Raw genomic sequence first — 25,000 nt, 5'->3', positions numbered from 1 at the left:
TCTCTTTTTCTCTTCCTTTTCCTCCCTTTCTCCCTCAACCTCTAGCGCCGACCTCAACCTCTAGCAAACCCATACCCAGCAAAATCACAAGAAGAAATCACAGCAAAAAATCACCCAAATCAAACAAGCACCAGAAAATCACAACAAATCCAAAACCCAAACCCAAACCCAAACTCCACACCACCCCTTCACCACCCACGGCAACCCCCACCTCCACCAACATCAATCACCCACTACCCACCCTTTTACCACCACCACAGCAACCCCCACCTCCACCATCATTAACACCTACCACCACCGCACCCCCCACCACTACCACCACATTGGACTAACCACACCCACGCCGAACCAAGCAAACACTTATCAAACCACACCTACGCCGATCCGTGGAGATCGAACTAAGCACACCCACGTTGATCTCAACCAACCACACCGTGAGAGAGAGAAAAAAAACCCAGAAAGAGAAAAGAAACACAATTGATGCTTGGTGTGAGAGGCTTTAGTGATGGTGAGAGAGTGAGATGAGCCCGTGTGAATAAGAGAGAAGAGAGAGGCTTGAAGCTTCAGTGGAGAGAGAGAGATGAGAGACAGAATGAGAGAGAAATTGATATTTAGAGTTAAATAGTATATTTTGTTTTACCATTCAACTATAGTGCAATTCTAAAGGTAGAATTGCATGGTAGCTAAATGGCAAAAAAATTTGACTTTTTACAATTGTACACTTCCGGATGCTAAGCTCTATTTGTGCCTAAATGCTAAAATACCTTACATTTGGCATTCCCACTTCTGGATGCTAAGAGCATTAGCATCGAAAAATTCCAATTCTACTCTATTTTACCATTCTAAAAAGCCACTTTATCATTATATCATACAATTTTACAATACCTCTAGCATCCCAAAACTCTAATTTTATTAAAATATTATTTTTTAATCTTTCTTTATTATTTATTTCTAACCGTTAATTTTTTTCAGACCAGGCGTGATTTGTCACATTTTCCTGGGCTTTCCAACAGTAATTTTTTTTTCCTCTCTTTCTCCCTTAATCTCTAGCATTGGTTCAACACACAAAGCCACACACACAGACCCATGATACACCGGTCAACCTATCCAAACCCATCACCACACACATAGAGCCACACACACACACACACAAACACAAACCATCAAACCATCATCAAAGCCACACACATAAACACAAACCACCAAACCATCAATAAAGCCACACACACACAAACCATTAAACCAATTGGAGCCAACAACGGCCACCACACCCACCACCCAAGCCACCGATCAGCAAACCCAAGCCACCAATTAGAAACCCACACCACTGATTTGAAACCCAGGCCATCAAAAATACCCAGAAAAACGCCGATGATCAACGCAGAAAAATGTCGAAGCCACATCAATCGGAGCTTGACCCATGATACACCGATCAACCTAGAAAATACCCAGAAAACGTCGAAGCCACATGATCAACCCAGAAAATACCCAAAAAATGCCCAGATCAACCCAAATCCAAAACCCATAACCCATTACCCACAGCCCACCATGCTGATCCATCACTTGACTCATGATACACCGATCAAAGCAAACCACACCCACATTGGAACAAACCCATCGAAGCCACATCAAACCCATCGGAGCAAACAGCATTGAGAGAGAGGAAAGGGAGAGGAGAAAGAGAGAGAGACGAGGAGGACAGTTAAGAGAGTGGGAGAGTCAGAGCAGATGAGAGAGAAAAGGATAATATATATATATATATATATATATATATATATATATATAATATATATATATATATATATATATTTTTTTTTTAGAATACTGCTACAGTACAATTCTAAAGTTAGAATTGTACTGTAGCACTATTGCAAAAAAATTTGCAATAGTTGGATTTACCATTCTCTGATGCAAACGGTTTTGAGGCTTAAAATGTCAAATTGTCCTTAGATTTGGCATTAGCATTCTCCAGTGCTAATGCTCTGATGCTAACAGCTGTTGAAATGTTTTCTTCAAACTATTCACAAGTTTACATGTCATGCAGGACAACAAAATTATAGTAAAAATGAAAAAACCATCATCACAATTGGGTGATTTTCTCCGTCGTAGTTCTTTATTGTACCTAGCAACCTTTAAACACTATGAAGCAAAATGATTTTTGAAATAAAATTTTTATATCTTTTCCTTAATATATTTTATTTTATGCTTTACCAATTGCAACTTATCAAAAAAAAATTTCCCTTAATAAAATTTTTTTAAATCTAAATGAATTTTTTTTTAAAACATATTACATAATATAGTTTTTCGTATAGATATTCCATAATATAGTTGATAGATAATAAGGTGAAATAATAATGTTATTTACTGTTTAAAAAAAAGTAATTATAGTATGTGGCCCATGTGTGGGTTTATAGGAACACGTAATATTTTTCTAACAGCAAATTTCTATAAGAACAAGAAAATCACCAACTAATGACCAAAAGAAAAGAAGATATACCAGTCTATACCATAAGTTGCTTCCTCCTTATTCCCAAGGTTTTTAGCAATGAATTAAATAGGATGGTAAATCGTTTCTAGTGGGTTAGAAAAAATATGAGAAAAGAATGGTTTGGTTGAGTTGGGACAAGCTTTGCGCTTCAAAAATGATGGGGTATGGGCTTTAGGGATATCTATGCTTTCAACGTAGCATTGCTTGCAAAACAAGGGTGGCGTATCCAACAAAACCATGAGTCCCTATTTTACAAAGTTTTCAAGGCGAAATGCTTCCCTAAAGGTGATTTTATAAATGCAAAGTTGGGTTCTAATCCATCTTATGCTTGGAGGAGTGTGTGGAATGCTTAATTAATATTGAGAGACGTTATGAGATGGACGGTGGGGAATGGAAGGAGATTCAAAATATGGAAGGACAAATGGATCCCAAACAGTGGCGACACCACGTTGGACTCAGGGTGTTCCCAGGAACACCCTGACTTGAAAAAAAAAAACAACCCAACAAATGGTAAACAGGTAAAGCAAACCCACGGATTCTATAAAAAAAAAAAAAAACAAAACAAAACCCAATATACGCTGCAAATCACTAAATCAGAAATCACTAAAGCAAACCTAATGTCAACAAAGCAACGCTGCAACCCAAGTCAACAGACGGATCGAGCATCACTGCATCGGAGATCAGTCAGTCAACATAACTCGAGCTCCAGTCCAAAGCACATCGCATCAGGATTTGGGCATCGAAGATCGCTCACTGGATCGGATCGGAGATCGTAGATCGTTCACGTCGCTCGTTGCTTAGCTCGGTCACGTCGCTCGCTCCATCGCTCGTCGCTCGTCGCTCGGCTTGCTCCGGTGCTCCCTTAACCTCAACCTCAAGGTATTTCATAACTTCTCTTTCTTTTTCTCTCTGACTCTCTCTCTTTATCTGAAAAATGAAAATGAAAGTGAAATATGATATGAAATGAATGAGTCTCTCTCTCTTTATTCTTTAAGACTTTAACAGTTTAACTTTAATACTTTATCTGATTCTTTTAAGCAGCTGTGATTGGCTCAGCTTAGCTTTAACTTTATTACATTTGGCCTTGTTCTTGACTTTTTCTTTTTGGCTTTATCTGTCGGTGTTGGTGAGACTTGGTGAGATACAATTAATTGTATTATTGTGATTTGTGATTGTGAAATTTCCTAATTGGCAACTGGCTCTTGTGATTGGGGGGCTTGTCTCATTGTCTGTTGAGTGAGGTGGGGGTGGATGGGCACATGGCACGTGGGGCCAGGTCAGGTATTTGAATTGGGGAAAGTAAATATTGTGCTAGTGCAACTAATAAATAATAATTTAATTAATCAATAATTAATTAAGGGAAGCAACTAATAAACAATAATTAATAATTTAATTAACCAATACATTATAAAAAATAAAGAAATTAAATTAGAGAGATGCTACGTCTACAACAATTTTACAACAATTTTACAACAAATCACAGGTGGTTAGTTGTTATTGGTTCAAATTTGAAACTAATACTGAGATTACTTTTTAGTCCTAACAATAATAACCAGTAACAACCTGCCACTTAGGATTTGTTGTAAAAATGTTGTAAAAATGTTGTAAACGTATCATTTCTCATTAAATTATGTTAGGCTAAATAACAATTAATAATTTTATAATTAATGATACAATAATATTACAAATTATAGTTTATAAAAGATAAATAAATTAATGAAACAACTAAACAATAATAATTAATAATTTTATTAATATTTCAAATGAACTTATAATTTTTTTTATTCTTTTGCTAGAATTATGGACAAATATTTGATAAGAAAATCATGTACCCAAGATTCATCTCTTGTGCAAGATTCATTTTCATCTCCTTAATGGTGGCTTTGGATCTGTCAACTAAAAAAAAAAAATTAGGATCACACTGAAAAAAAATTCCTGTAGTCACCACTGATCCCAAAGTGATTAGTGAATGGAACTTTTCTGAATTTGCATAGAAATGAGGTGAGGCATGGAGAACCACGGAAAACTAGCTCAGACTTAGTGAAAGGTGTTGTTGATCTTTGGGAGGAATTCAAGATCGCAAGTCCTAGAAAGCTTACCCCATCAACCAATGCAGAAGTAAAACGGAGACCACCACCATAGGGATGGTACGTACAAGATTAATATGGATGGTGCAGTGTTCTCTTATGAAAAAGTGGTTGGTATGCGAGTGATTATTAGGGATGAATGAGCGTTGAATGATTGCTGCCCTCAGTAAGAAAATCGAATCCCCATTGGGATCTTTTAGAATTGAGACAAAAGTTATGGAGGAGGCAGTCATTTTTGTGAGAGACAGTACTGTTATACAATATATTATTTTGGAAAGTGATTCGCAAATAGTTGTCAATGCTTTATTAAGTGGTGGAAATTGTCCAGCAAGCATATTCAATGTCCTTTAGTGGATTGAGATTTTGAGGCAGACATTTCGCAGGTTTGCAATCTCACACACCAGAAGGAATGGCAACAAGGCAACCCACTTTATTACTAGCTCAACACGCTAAAGGACTATGACTATCTGAGTTCAGATCTTGGATTGAAGGACCATTTTTTTCTTATTTCCACTCTAAATGATTTCTAATAACGTTGTTTGTAATTTTTGGAAATACGTTTGAGTGAAAAAGTATATGAAAATACGTATAATGTTTTTTAATTACTAAAAACTGTTATTTAAACAACAATAACAAACGGACCCTTGATGTCAAAGGTTTTTTAATGTTTAGTGTGTGAAATGTTAAAAATTTAGTATTTGACACACCTAATACTAAAGCTCCAAAAGTGTGAGATTTTGTTACATTTTTTATTGGCTATCTTATCTTTCTAATAAGTTGTTTAATAGTTGGAATGTTGACTCATATACATAATGAATTGATTTAGATATATCCTAACGAGCTGATTAGGAATTACTTCTATATTGGAACAAAAGAAAAGAACTGATTTTTCTAGTATCAGTGATCTAGTAAGATGAAATAAAAGAGAAGAACTCCATTCATTATCTATAAAGTATCTATCATATCATTCCTTTGTGTATGGGAATTTATATGGTTGCTAGTGGTTTAAATCCAACTGTCTTATTAATTGCTAGTACCTTTGGAATAGCATTAATTGGGAACTCTAAAAGGATGCATGACAACCTATTATTCTTATAGAAGTGACAATATTGTATGTAACACTTTTTTTCATTTACATAAATCAAAAATTGGAGAAGAGTGGATTTTTACCATTTTATTAAAAATATTAAAATTTAGTTATAAAACTCTTAACATATATTATGTAACATATATATTAAAAATAATATAATAAGATATTGAGGTATAATCTAGGGCTTGAGTTATACTAGAGAATCAATATTTTTATCTGGACAAGTCTTATATTGCATCCCAAAGTTATTTTAATATTTTGGACACCAATATTTGCTTATAATACTGAACAAAGAAAACACGTTGATGTTCGTTTGGGAACAACTTGTTTAATTTTTTGTTAAAATATTTTTGCTAAAAGTGTGCTAAAAAATACTTGTATTTTTAAATTTTTAAAAAAGTGAGAAATTACAGAAAAAAATGAGATTTAAAAAAAATGTATTTAAAAGTTAAAAGCTAGGTTTGTAAGTTGATGCCAAATAAACACACATCATGAATTTTTTTCAAAGTAATAATACTCTCTGTGGGGCCCGTGGGCCTGATAGCCTCGGCCCATCGTGTAGCAGGCCCAAGACCCACGCCGAGGAATACTGACCATTCAAGGCTAAATTGGGGAAAGCCTCTTTTCCGGATCCACGCCAAGGACCTCCTCGTCCTCGGCATGACAAGGATGATTTTTGGGAAAGATCAAGCCCAAAGTAAGCTGTCACCCTCACACTTAATGCATTCACCTAACCCCTCTGGCCGCATTAATGGGGATATAACCCCTTAGCAGGGCAACGTTGATCAGAGTGAACCACTTGAGTACTGATAAGACCTCTGATGAGACGGACGGCCAAAAAAGAGGCGAATGGATGAGCAACAGATGGAAGAAGGAGATAGGAAGATGAAGACTATATAAGAAAAGCAAGTAAAGTAAAAGAGGAGGGGAGGAAGGAGAAGAAGAAAAGGGGCTCCTCGGCCACGGGCCAATAAGCATCCCCCCAGTTGTAAATAAACTCTAGTATTTTCTTTTATAAAAAAGAGTTCATGCTTGGTGAACAACGGCCAGCGCCTAAACCTTCAACCCACTCTCTACAAATTTATTGTTTGGGCTTGTTGGGCTGAAAACCCATTCATACTCAGGGTCAAATCCAAGTTGAGTCCCTACAATTGGCGCCGTTTGTGGGGAGGATTAGTGTGCTGGCCAGCGCACTAGACGATTGTTCTAAGTGGTCGTTTTACAGTAGGTTGGCGAAGTAAAAAAAAAAAACAAACAAACAAAAAAAGAAGAAGAAGAGAAAGTAAAAGATTTGACAGCGAAAAGAGAAATCTTGATATTATTTCATAAATAGAAACAGTACAAATTACAATCAGAGGCTCAGGCAGGCGTGTTTCACAAACAAATTTACAAGCTAATCCTACCAGCTAGTTCTACAATCAGAGGCCTAGGTGAACCCGCCCTAAGAAACTAGTCAGAAGGAAGTGTCAAGCCGTGCTTTTATTGGTATAAAGAGAATGGGAGAGCTTGACACAAAAAGCAGGGAAGGGGGAGGGCCAGCTTGTTTCAAGGCCACCAACAACTCCCTTCTCAGAGCGGCGGAGCTGGAACAAAGAGAGGAGCAGATGCAGGGGCTCCGGGACACCTTCCCCCATGATTCCCTCCAATCCTCACGAGTGTTGGCCGTTGGAGACGGCAACACTCGAGCACCGCCCATGATATGAATTCCCACGTCTTCTTCGTCGGGGGTGCGCTCCGAGGAGAGACGTTAGGTACTTTAACAACATCCCTCCGGGCCACCTTGTATGGCGCCATCAGGGTTACGCCTAGATTCTGCCGCACTGGAAGCCCAGTGGGGGCTGCGGCCATAACGGCTCTTGGCACGGATGTCCTCACACCCGCCCAAAGCCGCCTCATATTTGCCAACTCCAGTCACAATTCCGGCGGAGTTGTTAAAAGGGATTGGGGAGCTGAAAGGATGTGTTTTTCTTTCTGTTTGTGTTGGGAGGTTCATGGATTGTGGAGAAACCATCTCCCCACCTTATATAGGGGATAAGGGTTGGTGAGAATTAACTCATACAGAATTCGAAAAGAGAATTATCAGCTGGGCTAATAATGAAGCTACCAATTTCCAAGGAGGCCATAGACCGTTGGACTCGTGTTAATTCATGAGGACATTAATGAAGGCGCGTTTCGTGCACCGAAACGTCAAGCGCGGAACACGAACGGACAAAGGGCGCTTCATAAATGAAAAAGATAGGGGCTCGAGCTGGAGACGAGATCAACGCCACGTGTAAAGATAATAATCCGACCCAAGGAGGAATCATCTTCAGTAAGGCGGTCCGAGGACAAACCCCTATTTACAGAAAAATAGAAGTAGTAGACAGAACCAAGGTATTGCATGGTCCTCGGACCCAAGCCTATGGTAAAACTATTCACACTATTATACCTGGGTACTAGACAGAACGAAGGTATTGCATGGTCCTCGGACTCAAACCTATGGGGAAACTAGATACTTACAGAAAAATAGAAGTGGTAGACAGAACCAAGGTATTGCATGGTCCTCAGACCCAAGCCTATGGTAAAACTATTCACACCATTATACCTTGGTACTAGATAGAACCAAGGTATTGCATGGTCCTCGGACTCAAACCTATGGAGAAACTAGATACTTACAGAAAAATATAAGTGGTAGACAGAACCAAGGTATTGCATGGTCTTCGGACCCAAGCCTATGGTAAAACTATTCACACCATTATACCTGGGTACTAGACAGAACCAAGGTATTGCATGGTCCTCGGACTCAAACCTATGAGTACGTCTTACCCCTCAGGTGATGAAGGTTGTAGCACCAGTTCACATCGTGGTGAGTCAGTCTCAGCCCCATTTTCTCATTCAGGGTATCTACACACCCTAATATCCTAAATACATTCACGGCACACTGAGTAGGAGCCAGGCGGAAATGCCTAAGGTAATTGAGAGTCACTGGCCTCATAGGGATTCTCATCCCTCCCTCTACGAAAGCGACTATCGGGATCACGACTTCACCCTCTCTCCTCCTAATGTACCACTCCCTTCTTCACAGTACTTTAGACTCACATTATTGGGTATCCCATAGTTTACAATGAATTTGTTCATCATCTCGTCGGACTCAACCAACTTCTTAAACTTACCCATCCCCCAAAGGACGACTAAAAATTCCAGAAGAAGAAAAGAAGGAATAGAACCAAGGAAAATTTGGGGTCACTGGAAGAAGAAGACTTACAGAAGTATGACGACGCTCTTCAGGTAGTGTGCAAGTTGAACCAGATTCAAATCATACGCATCAATGATTGTAAGTGCGAAAATGAGGAAACCAGGCGGTTCAAACAGGTACTTATACTCCCCCTTAGGTTCCCTAAATGTAACCGCTTGCCCATAAAAGCAGAAGATCCCCACGAACAATTACCATCATACCGTTGAAAGTGGGAAACGTGGTGCCGCCAAAATTTAATGTGGGCACACATTAAGTCTTGAAACGCCAAAAACGCGCGTCGGGCAGTCGAAAAGTCGCTAGCATTAATACGAACCGAAGTGGGGCAACTCGTCTAGAGGGCTCGCAGGTATCAAAACCCTCCTCCCCGTCCGAGGGAACGTGCAGCAGGGTTTTGAGGGGCTATTGTGGGGCCCGTGGGCCTGATAGCCTCGGCCCATCGTGTAGCAAGCCCAAGGCCCACGCCGAGGAATACTGACCATTCAAGGCTAAATTGGGGAAAGCCTCTTTTCCGGATCCACGTCGAGGACCTCCTCATCCTCGGCATGACAATGATGATTTTTGGGAAAGACCAGGCCCAAAGTAAGCTGTCACCCTTACACTTAATGCATTCACCTAACCCATTTGGCCGCATTAATGGGGATATAACCCCTTAGCAGGGTAACGTTGATCAGAGTGAACCACTTGAGTACTGATAAGGCCTCTAATGGGACGGACAGCCAGAAGAGAGGCGAATGGATGAGCAACAGATGGAAAAAGGAGATAGGAAGATGAAAATTATATAAGAAAAGCAAGTAAAGTAAAAGAGGGGGGGAGGAAGGAGAAGAAGAAAAGGGGCTCCTCGGCCACAGGCCGAGGAGCATCCCCCTAGTTGTAAATAAACTCTAGTATTTTCTTTTATAAAAAAGAGTTCATGCTTGGTGAACGACGGCCAGCGCCTAAACCTTCAACCCACTCTCTACAAATTTATTGTTTGGGCTTGTTGGACTGAAAACTCATTCATACTCAGGGTCAAATCCAAGTTGAGTCCCTACACTCTCAAATCTACGTCTTTAGTTTTACATCTACCATTATGCTTTTTATAAGTAAACATTTTTTTTTTATAAATAATTTCTTAAAATATGGACATTTCTATACGAATTATAAATATTGGTATGGAATAATGGATTTAAATAGTTAAAGATGATAGCTTTCCCCATATTCAATTGTGGTTTGGTATTTTTAATCGAATCAATCTATAGAAGTGATCCTTTCCTGCAAAGAAAAATCCTATCACACCCCTAAAAAATATATAGGAACGAACACAAATCAATGAGTTAAAAGAAGAAATCTAGTTCACGCAACCAGACGAAAAAAAAAAAAGTTGAATAAAGAACGGTGAATAGTTTAGGGAGTATTTGGTATGTACACTTAAAAATATGTGTTTTATTATTTAAAAATATGTGTGAAGAAAAAAGTATGTAAAATTATATGTAATATTGTTTAAAATCTAAATACGAAAATACCGAAAAGACCAGACACTGAGACTGAGACAATAACAAAATCGATAATACAAGCATAGATACTGCTCAGTGGATTGAGATAAGGTGTAATATCCTGAATGGTTGAGATTTAAAATTGCAAAAAACAACTTTAAATCTCAACCATTCAATATAAATAAAAGTAAAAAAAAAAAATTGTGAGGGGATTAGGTGAATTGCACGGTGCAATTGCTTCTCTGCTCAGTCATGCATGCACGCTACACTGACAAAACTTAATGCCCATAAACGAAGCTTTCGCAACCGCAACACGCTTCTTCTTGCATCGGCCATGACTTTCTTCACAGACGTTCACGTGGAAGCTGGTGTTTTCAGTTTTTAAAAACTGAGTTGGATGGCATTTTCGTTATTAGTTTCAACTATGTGGGACCTGGTGCAGTGTGTAGTCACATCACCTTCAGACCGTTGGAACTCTCTCTTCTTCTTTTTTGGCTTCTCCCTGGCTTAAGCAATTACACTCCCTTTTCCCTCATTTTTTGCTCTCTCTCTTCGGATGACATTACTCGTAACCCAACTTCCTCATTCACTCATCTCACCCACCTCTCTGAACCAACATAATTAAAATCACTTCCTTGACTTTTTCTGAAACCCAGCCTTTATATCAAACTCCAGTAGTTCAGTTCATCTCATAATCTCACGCGTGACTGACAACATCTATTGAGAGAAGAACCCATCCCAGCGAAGACCCAGCACCACCGACAAGCTCATCTCTTACCGGCGCCGACATCAGTCAGTTCATCAGCTCCGAACTCTGCCCAGGTGACCACGTTTTCTCTCTCTCCCTCCGTAAACCCACCTTGCTCTGTTTTGTATTCCTCTAAATCTCAATGTTTGTATTTCAAAGTTTTTGTTCAGGTGCTCTGTTTTGCTTTTGTTTGTGTTTCAATGGTTTTTTTTTTTTCAATTTCTCTAAACATTGATGGGTTTTGTAAAATAATGAAATTTGTGTCTGATGGGTTTTGTAAAATAATGAAATTTGTGTTTTAACCAACATAGAAAGGGGTTTGATGGAGATGGGTTTCAACCAAAATTTGGGGATTTAGGGGTTCTAAGTGAGATAGAGTTTTGAGAAATGAGTGATGAGTTTGAGTTTTGAGATACTCCCAATCCAAACACCCTCTAACTTTTTACTTTGTTAGGGATATGAATGATGATCCAACCCTATCCCAACACAATCACAAATTGGTCTATCGTATTCAAAACACATGTAAGCCTTCAAGTCTTTTATTTAAACCCATATTCTTTTTTTTCTTTTTTCTTTTTCTCCTCTAATCAGTGAGTTTTTGCAGGAATTTGGAATGAAGGCTTAGGAAAGATTTACAAGTAAGTTGACGTATTATTATTTAATAATAAAAAAACATATAATTGTTTATATCAGAAAAAAATTATTTAAATATTTAAATATTATTTAATTATTGAAACATAAAATTTATTATTGATTTATGATTTTTATGCCAATAACACATTTACTATATAGCTTCGGTTTCTTAGAAGCATATTTCCTTGGCTTGTGCTCGTTTTTAAGAAGTCAATTGTTCTTTAGTTTTTGAGGATTGGGTGTTTTTAGGTAGCTTGTGATACTGTTAATTGTGTTTATGAGCTATGTTGTGCCTTTGTTTGTGCTAATTAAGGATGTCATTAGTTGTTTTGAAAGACCAAGTTTTTTTGAGCAAAGAAAGACCAAGTTAATCTTTCCATTATGAAGTAAAATTGCTTACTAATATGGAAATATTTTTTGGTGTCCCAACTTCTACATAACCAGTTTAACAAGATAGAAATTGAAAAATTTTGTAAACGTCTGTGTTAAAAGATTAAAAGGTAACTAAGTAAACCAAAAAAAATTTATAAGAGCATTCACATAAATGTTAGGTTTTTAACCAGATTTTCTCTAATCAACACACTTTAGTTAGTTTAGCTAATCTATTATTTACAAATAACTACATCATGTACTTTATTATTATTCTATAGTAATATTATTTTCTCTCTCTCTTCAAATATATTAGTACATCGAGTATGAAAACTTTGGCGTCAGTGAAAAAGGTTTATTTCTGGTTTTCATTCTACAAAAGAGTACTGGATATCCTACTTGCCTTTTTGCCAATAGCCTTGTAGCTTAATTGGCATCCTCTAATACACAAAGTGCTTAAGAGTTTAAAGGGGAAAGAGTTCGAACTGCGGGTTTAGTAGCTTGCTATAACTTTAAAACTATTTAAAGTGGGTTATTTTATTTGGTGAATGTTGAGACTTAAATGTTGGAATTGCTTAAATGAATTTGTTTAACGATATGTTATTTGGTAAATGTTTAATGTGTAGACTTACTGTTATTATATTTGGGTGAACGTTGTGACATAAATGTTGGAATTGCTTAAATGCGAAGTTGTTGCATTTATGGTATGTTTGTGGGCCATCTTCTTAGTAACAAACCTCTTTATGATCTTCTTAGTTGTGACTTTTGTGGGATTATGTATGTTATTTTTGTCATTACTGATTTCATGTAGTAAATTTGAATATCCTGTTATTTGTATTATTTTTCTAATTTTTTAGTAGCTTACTTGAGATACATAAATGGCTTCTTTTATAAGTGCTGCTTGTATATATGATAACAAGAGCAAATTAGGTCATAAAGTTTGAAGCAACAATGAAATTAATTTGCAATAGTGTTATAGGGCAATGACAACCAACTTGTCGAGGTGCTTTTATGGTGTACTAAAAGGTGCATGCAATATGCCCATAACTACAATGATAAGATTTACATATTTCAAAGTGAACTCTTATTTTGATAATTGTCACAATTAGACTCTAAATCAATTGGACGTGGGGCAAGAATGGTGTAAATATGTCATGGAAAGGTTCGTGAGAAACGAAGCTAAGGCTTAGGATCATATGGTGACAAGGATGTGCGCGCAAGCACATTTATATCAAGTTGATGCACCATATAATCCTATGAGTATTGGTGGTGGACAACACACATAAGATTGATCTTCGGCAAATGACATGCACATGTGGGAAATGGGTAGCGTACAATATCCCTTGTGCACATTTAGTAGCAGTTTGTGCTAAGTATATAAACATGATGCGTAGCAGTTTATTGAGCTATTGCGTGTAACCAAACAGTACCACATCTATGAACATGTTTTCCAACCATTGAAAGATAGATTATCATGGCCGGATCCGGAAGAAACTAGAATAGTGATGCCTATTTTGTGATTGATCTAGAAGAAAGGTTGGTCAATATCTACAAGAATCAAATATGAGATGGATGAGAATAATAAGGAGTTGCCAACCTCTCTATGGATCGAGTATGGACCAAAGTCAAGATGCAGTTTGTGTTGTCGAGAGGGACATAATCATAGAACATGTTCTAATCGAAATAGGGAATCGACAAGCAGTGGTGTTGTATAGTAGGTAAAGTTTATGATTCTTAAAATTTTATTATGGCATTTTATATGTAAATAATGTAACTTAGGACCTAAAGTTAAAGTAGATAACCCTTAGTAAGTGATGTGAGGTTAAGTATAATTAAAGGGTAATGGTAATTTTTCATGCATTATTAACATATTATTTTTATTACACACACGCGCACACACACACACACACACACACACACACACACATATATATATATATATATATATTAAATATGTATGATGCTTTTAAATACACGAGGGTTGTGTAGGTAACTATGTAATGGGGGAAAGTGGGCTTTTGCCCTCATTTTGCAAAACTTTTAGCAATATGTCCCTGTTTTGAAAGTATTTAGCTCTGTGTCCCTGTTTTAGTACTCAATGTTATTAAAATTGAGTTTGTTTCACGGTTTTGCCACACTGTCCGAGCAGCCGTGGCTTTTTCTAATTAAAAAATTCCAGCAGGACAGAATAAAAGCAAATTTTGAATGTAACGTCTCTAAAGCGCTTCCTATCTCCCTCAGTCGGATCAGTAGCCTATGTGCCCTCAGTCTGATCCAATGGCGGCACCACGTTGAAGGCAGGGTGGTCACAGGATCACCTTGGCCTGGAAATTTAAAAAAAAAAAAAAAATTATATAATATACTTAAAATTTTATGATTGTGTATACCTTAAAGAAAAAAAGTGACCACACTGAAAAAAAAACCTTTAGACGAAATTTGGCTGGCTTCTCTTCAGTTCTTCATTTTGTCTCTTGCTTAGTTCTAGTACTTTGTATTCTTCAATTCCTTCTTTTCTGTTTTTTTTTTTTTTTTTTTGGCTATTGTCCGGCCTTTACCCCACGTGAATGAAGTTATTAGAGTTTGAAATTTCAATAGATGGTGGACTACTAGATTGTAGACTACTATATATTAGAGAATAAAGTGACAAAACTAGTTACTGACTTCATTCTTTCTACGGGACCTTGGGTTTCGTATAGGAGGCTTTAAAGCTTAAAATTAAAATTATAAGTTATATTACTTATTGAATTATTGTGATATTCGCATCAACCTGCAATTTTTATTTTTTTTGATGTTGTCTATTTTAGCATCTCGTATCCTTTTTATTTTATACTATCATTTTTGAAAATACCTCATATCAAATTATTTATTTTATGCTAAAATCTTTGGGGTGAGACAATGTTTTTACAGCTTTTACATATTGAATTGTTAATAGAGTAACACTAGTTACACAAACAAAATTAAAGTATTAAGAAAGATTTTGTAATGATATGCATACAACAAAAATTAAAGTTGAGTTGAATTTTTATCTTAATTGAGTAATTCTACAAGCACAATATTGGATGAATAATTGCTTAGTTATGTATATTAATGAGATATAACTTAGAGCATTGGTAATGAAACTATCATGTAACGAATTCAAAATATGAAAATTTATAAAAATGTTATGGTGAATTCTTTTTAAGATGGTCTGAATCTTTTCTCTTATTTTTCAGTCTTGAAAATTCCTGGGTGTTTCAAAACCTTGATCTGTACAAGGAAAAGTTTAAGCAGTTGAGGGGACAGGTTAGTTACTTTAAGACTACTTTAAGGACTGATAGAAATTTCTTTCTTTTTAAATTTGTTCTATTTTTTTATTTTTCTTTTTTTGAGGATTTCAATGGAGACGTATATTGATCTTCATTCCAACTTCCCGGTACAAACTCTCTCTCTCTCACTAATTGACACACTTCAAAGAAGGTTGCATCACACAAATCATGAAATCCTGATTTCTTGAAGTGCATCCTTGGCATTGATTAACACTTTGAATTTGAATTTCCTTTTGTTTCTTCATTTGTGGTAGCAATGATGATAATGATACATCCACCAATTCAATTGACCCATTAAACTTTTCTGGAATGACAAAATCAATATCTCGAAAAGTTCATGTAGGCAATAGAACCATACTTTGATACACATCAACCTTGAAAATAACCGGTTTTATTTTTATTTTAATATTTGCAAGGTAAGAATGTTCTAATCTTCAACCGACCTTTTTGAGTTTATAGATGGACTGATGTAGATAGGATTTTGAGTTTAAATGTGTAGTTATAGATGGAGTGATGTTAGATAGGATTTAACACGAATTTATAGATGGACTGATGCTAATTCTTTTCCTTCCTTTCATAGACATGTTATTTTCCATAATTGTTCTCTAAATATATTTCTTGCATGCTAGGATTTTGTTTTTGTTTTAATAATATCATTAAAATTTTGATTTTTTATTATTTGACGTGTTTTTAACAAATTTTAGTGTCTTTACAGGATTTTATAACACCACACTATGAATCAGTGGTTGTTAATGAGGATGAAGATTAGGAAGTGATAGCATCCTATACAGTGTTAACACTTGGCACTGTAAAATGTAGTTACTATTCAATGCATCCTTACCGTCAACAAAGTTCTTCATCCGAAAGAGTTCGGAAAATCTCCATCGCTTGCGCCGGCTCTGGGGCCTATGATGTCTCTAAGTCCAGCACCTGCTTTGGCTCCAAGTAAAGTAAATCTTTTAACTTAAAGGTTTATAGCATATTTTTTATATTGAGACTATAATCATGTTATTTGTTTTTTTTTCCCTCTTTTTGGCGCAGGTTACTATATATGACGAGGTGTTAAGCACATCTTATCCCAACGTTGACACAGCTGAGGATGTGGAGTATGCAATACAACCCCAAAGGAAAAACAAATTAAAGGTGTTTTTATTTTTTATTTTTTTTGTTTGTTTAATCTTGTAAATAAACTGTTTTATTTTTATTTTAATATTTGTAGGTTAAGAATGTTCTAATCTTCAACCTTCTTCTTGCTTAGTTCTAGTACTTTGTATTCTTCAATTCCTTCTTTTCTGTTTTTTTTTTTTTTTTTTTGGCTATTGTCCGGCCTTTACCCCACGTGAATGAAGTTATTAGAGTTTGAAATTTCAATAGATGGCGGACTACTAGATCGTAGACTACTATATATTAGAGAATAAAGTGACAAAACTAGTTACTGACTTCATTCTTTCTACGGGACCTTGGGTTTCGTATAGGAGGCTTTAAAGCTTAAAATTAAAATTATAAGTTATATTACTTATTGAATTATTGTGATATTCGCATCGACTTGCAATTTTTTTTTTTTTTTTGTTGTCTATTTTAGCATCTCGTATCCTTTTTATTTTATACTATCATTTTTGAAAATACCTCATATCAAATTATTTATTTTATGCTAAAATCTTTGGGGTGAGACAATGTTTTTACAGCTTTTACACATTGAATTGTTAATAGAGTAACACTAGTTACACAAACAAAATTAAAGTATTAAGAGAGATTTTGTAATGATATGCATACAACAAAAATTAAAGTTGAGTTGAATTTTTATCTTAATTGAGTAATTCTACAAGCACAATATTGAATGAATAATTGCTTAGTTATGTATATTAATGAGATATAACTTATAGCATTGGTAATGAAACTATCATGTAACGAATTCAAAATATGAAAATTTATAGAATGAAATTATAAAATTTTATGTATTTGCATGCATATTTTGTAATGTCAATATATTCGAGTTTTTTTTTTTTATAAAATTTTGTATAAGTTAAATTTCTTAGTAACCACCCTAAAAAAAATTTCTGGAGCCGTCACTAGGTGCCATTGCCAACCCCTCTTTTATTAGAGCATGTATGTATGACACTTAAATAATATTGGCTCCTTGCTATCTGTATCACACATCTAATTTTTTTTAACTGCAGTTTTGATGAAGTATGCGATGCCGGGGAAAAAGTTGAATAGTAGGTATGTGTTAAATTTAAAAAAAAAAAATGTTATGGTGAATTCTTTTTAAGATGATCTGAATCTTTTCTCTTATTATTCAGTCCTGAAAATTCCTGGGTGTATCAAAACCTTGATCTGTACAAGGAAAAGTTTAAGCAGTTGAGGGGACAGGTTAGTTACTCTAAGACTACTTTAAGGACTGATAGAAATTTCTTTCTTTTTAAATTTGTTCTATTTTTTTATTTTTCTTTTTTTGAGGATTTCAGTGGAGACGTATATTGATCTTCATTCCAACTTCCCGGTACAAACTCTCTCTCTCTCACTAATTGACACACTTCAAAGAAGGTTGCATCACACAAATCATGAAATCCTGATTTCTTGAAGTGCATCCTTGGCATTGAATAACACTTTGAATTTGAATTTCCTTTTGTTTCTTCATTTGTGGTAGCAATGATGATAATGATACATCCACCCATTCAATTGACCCATTAAACTTTTCCGGAATGACAAAATCAATATCTCGAAAAGTTCATGTAGGCAATAGAACCATACTTTGATACACATCAACCTTGAAAATAACCGGTTTTATTTTTATTTTAATATTTGCAAGGTAAGAATGTTCTAATCTTCAACCGACCTTTTTGAGTTTATAGATGGACTGATGTAGATAGGATTTTGAGTTTAAATGTGTAGTTATAGATGGAGTGATGTTAGATAGGATTTCACACGAATTTATAGATGGACTGATGCTAATTCTTTTCCTTCCTTTCATAGACATGTTATTTTCCATAATTGTTCTCTAAATATATTTCTTGCATGCTAGGATTTTGTTTTTGTTTTAATAATATCATTAAAATTTTGATTTTTTATTATTTGACGTGTTTTTAACAAATTTTAGTGTCTTTACAGGATTTAATAACACCACACTATGAATCAGTGGTTGTTAATGAGGATGAAGATTAGGAAGTGATGGCATCCTATACAGTGTTGACACTTGGCACTGTAAAATGTAATGACTATTCAATGCATCCTTACCGTCAACAAAGTTCTTCATCCGAAAGAGTTCGAAAAATCTCCATCGCTTGCGCCGGCTCTGGGGCCTGTGATGTCTCTAAGTCCAGCACCTGCTTTGGCTCCAAGTAAGGTAAATCTTTTAACTTAAAGGTTTATAGCATATTTTTTATATTGAGACTATAATCATGTTATTTGTTTTTTTTTTTTCCCCTCTTTTTGGCGCAAGTTACTACATATGACGAGGTGTTAGGCACATCTTATCCCAAGGTTGACACACCTGAGGATGTGGAGTATGCAATACAACCCCAAAGGAAAAACAAATTAAAGGTGTTTTTATTTTTTATTTTTTTTGTTTGTTTAATCTTGTAAATAAACTGTTTTATTTTTATTTTAATATTTGTAGGTTAAGAATGTTCTAATCTTCAACCAACCTTTTTGAGTTTATAGATGGACTAATGTAGATGGGATTTTGAGTTTAAATACGTAGTTATTGATGGACCGATGTAGATAGGATTTAACATGAGTTTATAGATGGACTGATGCTAATTCTTTTCCTTCCTTACTTTCATAGACATGTTATTTTCCATAATTTTTCTCTAAATATATTTCTTGCATGCTAGGATTTTGTTTTTGTTTTAATAATATCATTAAAAAATTGGTTTTTTATTATCCGATGTGTTTTTAACAAATTTTAGTGTCTTTACAGAATTTTATAACACCACACTATGAATCAGTGATTGTTAACGAGAATGAAGAGGAGGAAGTGATGGCACCCTATACAATGTTGACACTTGGCACTGTAAAATGTAATGACTATTCAATGCAGCTGATGGTAAGGTAAATCCTTTAACTTAAAGGTTTATAGCATATTTTTAGGTTTATAGCATATTTTTTATATTGAGACTATAATCATGTTATTTGTTTTGTTTTGTTTTTTTTTTCTCCCTTTTTGGTGAAGATTTCTACATATGACGGGGTGTTAGGCACATCTTATCCCAAGGTTGACACACCTGAGGATGCAGAATATGCAGTACAATCCCAAAGGAAAAACAAATTAAAGGTATTTTTTTTTAATTTTTTTGTTTGTTTGTTTGTTTAATCTTGTAGATAACCTGTTTTATTTTTATTTTATTATTTGCAGGGTAAGAATGTTCTAATCTTCAACCGACCTTTTCGAGTTTATAGATGGACTGATGGAGTTTTGAGTTTAAATGTGTTGATTTTACACTTTTTCTATAGATGGAGTTTTTCTATATATGGATTGATGTAGGCAGTTTTTGAATTTAAATGGTATCTCTCAATGCTAGAAAGGAAATGGTTAAGTGTTAATGATGAAATTTAGGAATAATTTTTGTGAGATGGCAGAGATCATACACATATTTTCTAATTTAAACTCAGTTAAATCAACATGGTATTATCTAAAATGCTGCTTATGGAAACAATTGGAAACATATGAGATTCAATTTTCCAACCTTTTCCCCCCTCTTGTGGGTTTTCAAAGTGGATTTAGTACATTAGGAGTTTAAGAGAAAAAATCTTTTGATTTAATTTTTTTTCCCATATTGCAGTTGGCTTCAATTCTATATGAAAGCCTTGAAGCTATATTTGCTCATGAAACCCTGTGGAAGTTACACTCCTTAAACTGCTTTTAAATCCTAATTTCCTGACTATAAAGCCTTTCTTTACCAAATGAGTGCAAAAGAATACTTGACCCCAATTGATGTCACAAAATTGCAGACTGCAAAATTTAACAGTGCGTGCTCCATATTGGTACATCAATAGCATCCTGCAATTACCACAATTGACATGTGCCACCTGGTTTGCTGTCACAATACATTTAATGTTTGCTCCCATTTAGTGATGTAAGGTTTCCAATCATAAAATAGTACCAAAGATATTTCAAAATTTTAAGAGATTATACGGTGAAGACGAAAAAAAAGTAATCTTGTAAATTCAGCAAACAAGCGGAAATAAGAACTTTTAAATTTCTAACGAGAGAGAGAGAGAGAGAGAGAGAGAAAAAAAAACTACCTTGTTTGGTTAAACCGGCAAAGGATGACAATTTACAACAATGAATTATAGCAAAGGTATAGATCTGAGAGGCAATTGTAATGATTTGAATTGAAGGGTTTTGTGTTTATAATTTTCCCACTCTTTTTCATAATGGAGTATGGACTTTTTTGAGCTTTGTTGTAATGTTGTTGTGCTTCACGTGCAAGATGGTGTCCTTAATCTTGCAATCATTAAACAGCATATCGTAAGTTAGTTCAGCTAAATGATTATTTATTTATTTAAAAGGTTGGCTAAATGATTGATTATTTATTGTTGTATATTTTTTCATTTCAATTTCAAACACCCTACACTGAGAGAGAATAAAATAAAAGAATATATACTCTCTCTTTTTTTTTTTCTTTTTTTTTCTGAGAAACTAATAGATATATACTTAATATATCATAATAAAAATAAAATAAAAAATAAATATGTAATGTTGTTTCAACTTACTATGGTGTTATACATTCTCAAAAAAAAAAAAAATGCTGTTATATATATATATATATATAGTTGTTTTTGAAATACCAAGTCAGCGTCTAGTTGGTGTTTCATGGTCCAATTAAAACTTGACACCTGTATAAAATGACAAGTCAGGATAGTAGCTCACTTAAATTGAAAGCATTGTTATTAATACCGTTTCGGACCCCGTTTCGGTTTGTCCAGTGGAATGGAATATTTCGGTACCGGTCGATTTCGGCGCATCGTTTCAGAGTGTTTCCGGGTTCTTAAAAAATAATTTATATATATTCTTGTTGAACATAAAATTGTCAATTCTAATAAATAAATAACTAAATATCAAATAATACAAATCATTTAGTCTTAACTCTTAAGTTTTAAACATCAATATAACATCACACAATAAGAAGATTTACAAGACAATAACTAAATATAAAAAAATACAAGATTTACTCCTCCTCCTCATCATCATCCATGAGAGAATGATCAAATTCATCATCAAAAGAACTCCCAAAAACTACTAGCACCCATTGGACCTTTACTCTTTTTTTTCTTTTTCTTTTAATAATAGGCCAAATCCGGTACCGGCCGAAATTGGCCGGAATTGACCAAAATGGCTGGAATGGCTTGGAACGGCCCGGAATTTGACCCGAGGTGGAACATGGAGTATTCCAATACCGGTTTGCATACCGGTACGAAAAATTCTAGCTGAAACAGAACGGAATCAATAACAATATTTAAAAGTATAAAAATGCCCTTGAAAATTTTCAAACTCCCGCCCTATTAACACGTTTTACACTTCTGTAAAATCAAAAGATTATCTTCTCCTTCTTTCTCTGTTTCTCTCTAGCACAGCAGCACAAACCAGCCCCTTGCACCTCCATGTACTCTCTCTCTCAACTCCAAAGCTTGACAGCCACTGCTTAGCATTGCCATCGGAAATAGAGACACACCGCTAAACATTACCAGTTCCTAGGAGAACGGCCTTTGTCTCGTCGAAAAACGCCCAAAACCATCTCTTCTTCCCATTATTTCCAAATTCCAACCTCTGACGTCTGAAGTTTTCTTGCGCTACCAACAACTAACATTGCAAGAAGCTCTTCTCTCCCTCTGTTTTTTTTATTATAAATTTTTCTGTTTATAGAGATGTGTTTTGTTTTTTTAAAAATTGAATTATACATGTTTGATAAAATGCTTCAATGAGGATGGCTGCACTAATAATATAGTAATAGTTTTTCATTATTATTATAAATCGTTTCCAAGTTGTCCATTATTACCAATCTTTGTTTTTCTCTCCAAAAAAGAAGTCTTTGTTGAGTGTACATGATGACCAGAGAGTTGATAATCCAAAAGACTTGGGAGTTAGGCCTAGTGGCGAAGAGAGCTGCTTGGACTTGCTGAAGACTTTAGAATGCGACAAGAATTTGGAGATACACCACTAAACATTACCAGTGCCGTAAGAATTGCCCGTCACCATCATGAGTTCTGCTCGTCTGCTAATTATACGTAGTTTTCCAATTGGGTTAGTACGTTTTTCTTGAATTCCAATATACTTTATTGGGGCTAGATTCTTTTCTTTGATAAATTTTGACCACCAAGTTTGAGAATTTGGTGTTTATTTATTTGGTCAAGTTTTTTATGTTGGACACATTCAATTGCAACCAAAAAAAGAGGAAGGGAATTTGCTAAATTCAATTGGGTAGGATAGTTTGCCTAGTTATCTCTGTTTGATTAATTGCATAAAATTTTGATGGCTATGAATGCTTGATTTAACCCTTTTGTTTGATTTAAATGAATTATCAGAGCAATACAGCCTTTTCTTGGCATCTTTTGTTCATTTATTTGATACTATGAGGGCGTTTGGACTCAGCGTTTGCTGAGTCCACGTTTTGCGTTTTGCATTTTTCTTTTTTTTTTTCTTTTTTTCCCGGAAAGTGAACAGTAAAATCACATGATTTTACTGTACAGGAGACAAAAACACTGTTCATGCACTTTTTGGCACTGTTCACGCACTAAAAAATATTAAAAATGGGTCCCACGGTACTATTTACACATTTAAAAATTATTTTGCTACAGTATTTTCAGTTTTCAGTTTTCAATTTTCAGTTTCAGCAACAATAAGTTCAATCCAAACGGACCCTATATTTGTTCGATATCTTGTTCACATTATTCACAAGAAACACCCTTAAAGCATAACAACATAGCAGCCCCAAAGTCTCAAATAGTTTGTAATTACAACAAAAACTTAATTCAAACCAGCTAAATTGCATAATATAACCTTTCTACTCTCCACACTAGCTAGTGAATATATATATATATATATATATTTATTCTTGCGATGATTAGTTTCAACACAACACAATTTCATACTTGAATTGAACTCTTCTGCAAACATTAGTTTAAGCACAACTTTAATGTGTGCTTTTGTTTATTGTTTTTTTTCCCCCCTAATATTGTTCTTTTTTTTAGGGCCTTACAAAAAAAATTCTGAAGCATGATGGATAGCTTTTTGGATGGTACTTGAGACAACATATTGCACAGCCAATAGACAACATTTTGGACTACTTTGGACCGCATGCATAGTGGAGGAACATTTTGGACAATATCTTTTATTTGACAATTTTTTAAATAGCACAATTTGGACGATTAATTGTATAGCTAAACACTAATTATAACCATTAATTTGGAAAAAATTTGTAACTAATGAAGTTACTCAAACATGATAGATTTTGTGTTTGTTTGAGTAGCTTCTAATTAAAAACTAATTATATGTAAATGATGAAATTTTTTAATGCAATAGTACAGTTTATTCTTATATCGTAGATTCTATATGTGCATGGTATGGCTATTCAACGCTAATGACAGTTATGTATGGTGGTTGAATTGCAATGCTAGATTGTTTGAGCTGAAATGGAGCGGAGGAATGCTAGATTCCTCAAAGACCAAGAAAACTTTAAATCCATCTCCAAGACTACTGATCCATTATGCTAATATGAATACTCATCAAGGATTTTTTTCTAATCCCTTAACTTGGTATTATTATGAACCAAACAAGACATTAAGTATATGAAAGAAGAACAATTTGCACATCTTTTAATTAGATCAAGTATAAATTATAGATGCTCGTTACAAGTTTCTTCCTTTTCTTTCAAGGGTAGATAACAATAAAACTGCACACTACAACTACATACATTATAACTTAGATTGTTCAAACACATACATTCATCAATCACAAAACTGATCAAAATTGAACTAAACTCTTCAACGTCAATATTAACCAAAGTCCCATGTGTCTTATAACAAATTTCTTCCATTAACTCTGTGTCAACCTCATCATGCTTATCAATTAACTCTTCAAAATTGCTTCATAAATCTATGGTATTGTCTCTTCATCGCCTACAATATTTTTTAATGAGCTCTATCTTGCAACCAAACCATTCGAATAGTATTAAATTGTAATTACTCAAGACAAAAAATAAAACATCTTGAGTAAATGGAAAAAAAAAAAATCTTTTTGGATGGGAACAAATAAGATTATTGAAAGAAAGCTATTATCCATTTAGCCTAATGTAGATAGTATACCCTATAATAACAATTCATAATCCTCAATCTTGCACATAATCCCATGGGCTAAAAATGTATCTTAATTTGTATCAAGATACTCTGGTGACAACCTAACATAACCCTGAGGGGTTGAGGTTCCAACTACAATTTGGTGGACAACCCAAAAAATACTTGGAACAAAGCCCAAGAGTTGCAAATATGATATTTCAAAATTTCTAGCTAGCTTAGCTTGAATTCCACAAGCTATAAGGCTTAGATTTGAAGAACTAAATAATAAATATAATGAAA

At 34.8% G+C, this 25,000-nt stretch overlaps 1 protein-coding gene across 5 annotated transcripts; it reads left to right on the top strand.

The window, feature by feature from the left end:
* The first annotated feature begins 11,721 nt into the window (after positions 1–11,721).
* On the top strand, positions 11,722–20,006 carry LOC111991702 (uncharacterized). 5 transcript variants are annotated; one of them, XR_010632360.1, is made up of 9 exons: positions 11,736–11,758; positions 17,605–17,647; positions 17,728–17,797; positions 17,893–17,927; positions 18,536–18,770; positions 18,867–18,967; positions 19,347–19,477; positions 19,599–19,700; positions 19,782–20,006. XR_010632360.1 is itself a non-coding variant. In XM_065781877.1 (9 exons), exons 5-9 carry the CDS (start codon positions 18,639–18,641, stop codon positions 19,908–19,910), a joined length of 585 nt encoding a protein of 194 aa, XP_065637949.1. In that variant the 5' UTR covers positions 11,736–11,758; positions 17,605–17,647; positions 17,728–17,797; positions 17,893–17,927; positions 18,536–18,638; the 3' UTR covers positions 19,911–20,006. The 5 variants fall into 5 exon arrangements, 3 of the variants coding, with proteins under 3 accessions (XP_065637950.1, XP_065637949.1, XP_023879264.1); XM_065781877.1 differs by having other exon boundaries at positions 18,536–18,765; positions 19,347–19,472; XM_024023496.2 differs by lacking the exon at positions 17,893–17,927 and having other exon boundaries at positions 18,536–18,765; positions 19,347–19,472.
* Positions 20,007–25,000: the final 4,994 nt, after the last annotated feature.

Source organism: Quercus suber, unplaced genomic scaffold (assembly GCF_002906115.3).
Source record: "Quercus suber isolate HL8 unplaced genomic scaffold, Cork oak 2.0 scaffold_281, whole genome shotgun sequence".
In the NCBI taxonomy this organism is placed as follows: domain Eukaryota; kingdom Viridiplantae; phylum Streptophyta; class Magnoliopsida; order Fagales; family Fagaceae; genus Quercus; species Quercus suber.
The sequence above is the reverse complement of the archived record's forward strand: the minus strand, read 5'-3'. Positions and strand labels throughout refer to the sequence as shown.

Excerpts from the sequence above, each read along its gene's own strand:
- LOC111991702 (XM_024023496.2), top strand. The coding sequence starts at position 18,639 with ATGACTATTCAATGCATCCTTACCGTCAACAAAGTTCTTCATCCGAAA. Across the intron at positions 18,766-18,866 it reads AGCACCTGCTTTGGCTCCAA|TTACTACATATGACGAGGTG; the intron begins GTAAGGTAAATC and ends TTTTGGCGCAAG. Across the intron at positions 19,701-19,781 it reads AAAGGAAAAACAAATTAAAG|GGTAAGAATGTTCTAATCTT; the intron begins GTATTTTTTTTT and ends TATTATTTGCAG.